A 5,816-nucleotide genomic window follows, 5' to 3' on the forward strand; every position below is an offset into this window, starting at 1 on the left:
CGTGCTATCAAATCATTAACGGAGAGGAAACGACTGATATTGATTTCAACTGGATTTGGAAATTACGATGCCCATACAAAATCAAAATCTTCATTTGGAAGTGCTACCATAATAGACTCCCTACGCGATCTTACTTGGCCAAAATAGGGATCAATATTAACCTTATATGTCCAGTTTGCAAACAAAAGGAGGAAACGATTTGTCATATATTCTGGGATTGCAATGCAATTAACAACTTATGGTACACTTATGGCCTCCACTTTAATACTGCGGCTCAAAATATCCACTGGCTTGATTACATTAGACAAAATAATAGCTACTTTAACCATTACTATCTTACTTGAAGTGAAGTCTTCCCCTTTGCTATATGGAACATTTGGAAAAACTGGAATAATAGTAATCACAACAATACCTCTCACAACCTACAATGGCCTACAATAATCAGCCTATCTCTTGAGTATAAGCTCATGACTGAAAAGTCCATAACAAACTCCCCGCACAAATCTATAAAGGTAAGATGGCACAAGCCACCACAAGGATGGCTAAAACTAAACATAGACGGTGCCTTCAACACATATAAAAGCCAAGGTGGACTTGGTGGAGTTGTAAGAAACCATGCAGGTCACTGGATAATGGCGTTCACCATGAAAGTGCCCACACTCTCAGCTGCTCAAGTGGAACTTCAAGCTCTACAGGAAGGCCTCCAACTGGTTATCACACACAGCCTGTTTCCAGTAGAAATAGAAACGGATGCATCAGAAACAATAAACATATTGAGCATGACCACACTACTTATGCGAGTTTAATTTATGCATGCAGGTTGTTACTTCTTCAAGCGAGGCAGAAGGGGCAGGTAACCCTCAAGCATAGCTTCAGGGAAGGAAACGCAGTAGCACATGTTTTGGCTAGGGAAGCACTCATGCAGTCCAACATAAATAAGCTTTGCCTGTTGGCAAACCCACCTGAACCGGCGATGACACAATATCAAAGGGACATGGAGGGATTTTGTTCTGTGAAAATTACTTCTACTAAGATATGCGTTAAGTTGGCTGCTTTAGGGAATGTTGATGCCTTAGAAGGCTATAGTTCAAATGTTAGTGCCAACTGCGGTAATATGGGTTGTAATATGTCAAAATTGACACTTAGTTATTATTAATATATTTCCTACTATTCAAAAAAAACTACGAATGGTAATTAGGCATAATATAGCTATTAGGCTCTAAACTTTAGTGGTTATGAAACCCTATTTGTTACCAAGTTTATCAAATAGTCGAACACCCAGCCGCTTAAACTAAAAATAGAATATATAATACATGCATAGCTTATGTATTATATATGTATAATTATATATAATTAATTTATAACCTTTGTATATGGTTAGAAAAATTAGATAGCTAATATGACCGGTTATTTATGTAAGGATCCTTAAGTGTTTTAGCATATAAAACTAAAAAAGAATTCACGTGCCAATCACGTGACACCCCTTACGCCAACACCACGAATTCCAGCTCTCTCACCATCTCAAACAAAAATACTTCAGAGAGGATAAACCCAAGGCAAATTCTCACTCTCTACTGCTTACACTTTCACAAGGCTCACAATCCCTCGTTCCTTTAAACATCTTCAATATTATTCAATAATATCTGATGAAATTTACTTTGATTATTTTTCAAGAATGAACAACCTTACCTTTGACAAAACCTTAACACCCAACCCCTTCTTGTCAGTTTCATCTTTACACAATTCAGGAATCTCAAAATCCCTTTTGCCCCCCATAAAATCCAATAAAGTTACTACTTTTGCTTATGAAAATGATAATTCAAGCTCAATAACAAGTGGGGTTTTATCAAGAACTCATTTTTTCCTCCAAAAATCCAAGAAAGTTTCTGTTTTTGCTGGTAAATATGATAATTCTAGCTCAATAACAAGTGGGGTTTTGTCAAGAACTGATTTTTATGGCAGAAAGAGCAAGAAAGTTGTTGTTTTTGCTGCTTCTAAAGATGATAGGAGTAATAATAAGCTTGACCAGTGGGACCAAATGGAGCTCAAGTTTGGTAGATTGATTGGTGAAGACCCAAAATTGACCATAGCTAAGGTGGTCTACTTTTACCTTGTTCATTTCAGCAAATTATGTTCTTTATTGAAGGGGAACCTTGGCTAGTTAGTAAAGTTGCTGCCACGTGACCAGGGGGTCACGGTTCAAGCAGTGGAAATAGCCTCTCGCAGAAATGCAGAGTAAGGCTGCATACAATAGACCCCTATGGTCCGGCGGGAGCTTAGTGCTTCGGCCTGCCCTTTTTATGTTAATGGGTGGTCTTAAACATTCCATATCATTTGTGTGGCTACAAAAGCTTGTCATTAAAGGTAATACGAGAAGTTTAAGTTAGATTGTGTTTAATATTGTGTCATTCTTTTTAGAACGGATTGATAAGGATATAGTGTCACATAAACTGAAACAGAGGGGGAGTATGTAGGATTCATATAGCCGACCCAATTAACTAGTTTAGGATTGAGATGTAGTTGATAGTATATATAGTTAAGAGACTTTTTGAATTGTTTAATTTAAATGTGAGGAGTCGAGAGACTTTTTCTACCTGTGTGCTGAGAATGGAGCGTTTTATCCCCTTTAAAGTTTTAAACTTTGCTTTTTTTTTTTTTACCAACAAATGAGGATTCTAGAGGAAAGGAGAACTAATCGTGCGTCTAGAATTGAGACGTAGTTGATAGTATAGATAGCTGAGAGACTTGTCGAATCAATGCAATTCAGATTTGAGTTGTAGGATTCATGTAGCCGACCCAAAAACTAGTTTAGGATAAAGAAGTAGTTGATAGTATATATAGTCAAGAGACATTTTGAATCAATGCGTTTCAAATTTGAGGAGTTATGTTACTTTTCTGCATGGGTTGAGAATGGAGTGTTGTATCCCCTCTAAAAGTTATAATCTTTGATTTGGTTACCAACAGAATGTGGATTACTATAGGAAAAGAGAACTAATCCTGTATCTGGAGTTGTACAATTATAGATTATAAATTGATATCTGCTAATATATTGTGAGTTACTTAGTATTGACCTTGCAAAGCTTTTTGATGCTGTATGTATCTTTCTTTTCTGATAGCGATTCTTGATTTCATAGATAATAAGTAGGAAGACAAACCCGGATGCATCTTATCTTGAAATTGAAGAGTCATTTGGAAAGAAGAAGGGCAAAACATCTGGTGAAATTGTGGAGGTTCCATTTGACGCTTCCGAGGAAAAGAATTCTCTCAATTCATCAAATGGATTAAATTTGGTTCGTCCTGTGCCGAAGAAGGGAGTTAAGTTCGAAGTTGATGATAAACCGCTAAAGACTGAAGGTGATAAACAAAGCCAACCAATTTCAAGGCCTGCAGTAAGTAGGAGAAGTAGTGTGCCGAATGTTATGTTGCGGAAACCGCTAGAGACTGAGATGGATAATAAACAAAGCCAACCAATTCCAGTACCTGCAGTAAGTAGGAAAAGTAGTGTTCCAAATGTTATACTCCGGAAACCATCTTTGTATTCCGAGGAGGATGAATCAACAAATTTCAAAATTAGGCCAAACTTGACACTGAAAATGGGCAAAGAACGGAAATCTGAGAAGTTTAGTGATGTTACATTGTTGAAGAAGCCGGAGCCAATGAAGATCAACTCTGACAGTAGTGAAAACAATGGACAATCAAGCGATAAGTTTAGTGATGCTACATTGTTGAAGAAGCCGGAGCTGATGAGTATCAACTCCGAGAATAGTGAAAAGAATGGACAATCAAGCGATACCTTACCGGTAGCTAGCAACGACACTACAGATTCTAGTCTGACTATGGTGTATGCATCAACTGATGAATCCAAAAACAGCTTGCTTCTGAATAAGCCAGAGCCTAGTAATTTAAATCTGAAGATAGATCTAAACCAAGAATCTTCCGAGGATCAGCTTACTAGTGTTTTGGATGAAAGTACGTCCAATGCTGCTAATGTTTCTTCTGAGCATAAACTTGACCAACCGTTACAAAGTAGCATAAGTAATCCTCTTGAGGAGCAAGGCGCAGAGACAGGTATTAGAATTCTGTTCTTGACAGATACTCGTCTGAAGTGGTAATTTAAGCATCTTAATCAGTTTAATTGATTGTTTTTCAAGGATTCCAGCAGACTGAATCTTTGGATGCTGCGCTTCTTGGAAAACCCAAAAGGTACTTGTGGACTTATTTTGCCTTTAGCTACTTTGCTGTTAGATTTTGCTTGATTACTAACTTGTGCTGCTATAGATTAGACCAACCTAAAAAGGCAACATCAAGTGTTAGTCAAGAGGCGATGCGTCCTGTCAAATCAGAGGGCTATGGAAATGCTTCAGAGATTGACAACTTCCTGGCAAAATCACCCATTAAGGTAGATTAATCATTTTTCTTTCTCTCTGTATCAGTTCCTTAACTAGGAAAAATGTATTGATAAAAAAAAGAAACTGAGTGCTGCAAATACCTACCTGGACGGGGTCAATGGGCGATCATGAAGGCCGTGGCCTAGGTTGGTGACCTCCATTGCACATTGGAGGGGCGCCCGCCTAAGGTCGGCCCAACTGGCCGAGCCTATGTCATAATTTGTGGCAGTGGGGGCCTGCATTCCTGCGGCCCCTACATAAACTAAACAAATAAACTGAGTGCTGCAATCTTGTAGGAACACGAGGATAATGACTGGGTAAGAGCTGAAGAGCTTGTTAAGAGTGGAGGAAGAGATGAAGTGGAACTAGTCAGCTGTAGCACCAAAGGCTTTGTTGTAAGTATACTTACTACCCCAACTCATCATATTAGTTCATTTTTTATTTGTGTTTAGTGGCAGGTGCACATCTGCTCTCAACTTCTTTCTTATGGAAACTTGCGTCGTCTTTTTACAGGTATCTTTTGGTTCCTTGATAGGATTTTTGCCATACCGCAATCTAGCAGCGAGGTGGAAATTCTTAGCTTTTGAATCCTGGTTAAGGCAAAAAGGCTTAAATCCATCCCTGTACAAGCAAGGTTTGGGGATCATTGGAGGACATGATGGTTTTGGTAAGGCAGCTTTTCCTGAGGCCAGCCTAGATCCGCAAATTGCTCAAAATGTCGAGGAGATCTCGTCAGACATGAAACTTGAAGATCTTCTCAGGATTTATGACCAAGAGAAGCTCAAATTCTTATCATCATTTGTTGGTCAGGTGAGGAAAGCATCATTATTTTATGTCAATATTAGTACTCCGAGTAAGACCGTAATGTGATCTCTGTTGTGTAGAGGGTCAGAGTAAGTGTGGTGTTGGCTGACAGAAATTCCAGAAGGCTAATATTCTCGATAAAGGCGAAAGAAAAGGAAGAATTGGTCGAGAAGAAGAGGATCCTTATGGTAACAACTTTACCTTGTTTAAAACTTGCAATTTTTTTTGCTTATTCTTTTTCCAGCTGGCTATTTCTCAAACTTCGAGCTTCCATAGCATTTGGTATAATCTTTTTTATGTTAAACTGGTCAGAACATTGTGACTTACTTCAGGAGACCCAACCTGACTTCTTCTCCTTGTTGTATATTGTTCCGAAGAGATATTGAGAAAATAGAGAGGCATACTTTCAGTAAATTTAGTCATTGAGACCCTCCCCTCTCCCGGAAGAGGAGCCCTGGAGCAACAGTAAAGTCGTCTTGTGTGACCTATAGGATCAAGCCGTGGAATCAGCCAATCATGCTTGCATCAGGGTAGGCTGCCTACATTTCACGTTCTTGGGGTGCGACGTTTCTCCGAACCCTGCGTAAACATGGAATGCCTTTATTGAGAACCCTCCCCCCACCC

The 5,816-nt window shown here is 38.9% G+C and overlaps 1 protein-coding gene across 1 annotated transcript in view; it reads left to right on the forward strand.

Annotated features, from left to right (window-relative positions):
* The first annotated feature begins 1,522 nt into the window (after positions 1-1,522).
* The window catches only part of LOC109217416, a 12,080-nt gene continuing 7,786 nt past the window's right edge, over positions 1,523-5,816 (forward strand). Inside the window, exons 1-7 of the mRNA XM_019381655.1 lie at positions 1,523-2,095; positions 3,135-4,068; positions 4,152-4,203; positions 4,279-4,399; positions 4,685-4,783; positions 4,902-5,198; positions 5,273-5,380. Of these exons, the coding sequence (XP_019237200.1) occupies positions 1,676-2,095; positions 3,135-4,068; positions 4,152-4,203; positions 4,279-4,399; positions 4,685-4,783; positions 4,902-5,198; positions 5,273-5,380 (2,031 nt within the window). The 5' untranslated portion in view covers positions 1,523-1,675. The remainder of the gene's footprint in view (positions 2,096-3,134; positions 4,069-4,151; positions 4,204-4,278; positions 4,400-4,684; positions 4,784-4,901; positions 5,199-5,272; positions 5,381-5,816) is intronic.

This window comes from Nicotiana attenuata, unplaced genomic scaffold (genome assembly GCF_001879085.1).
Source record: "Nicotiana attenuata strain UT unplaced genomic scaffold, NIATTr2, whole genome shotgun sequence".
NCBI classification, from domain to species: Eukaryota; Viridiplantae; Streptophyta; class Magnoliopsida; order Solanales; family Solanaceae; genus Nicotiana; species Nicotiana attenuata.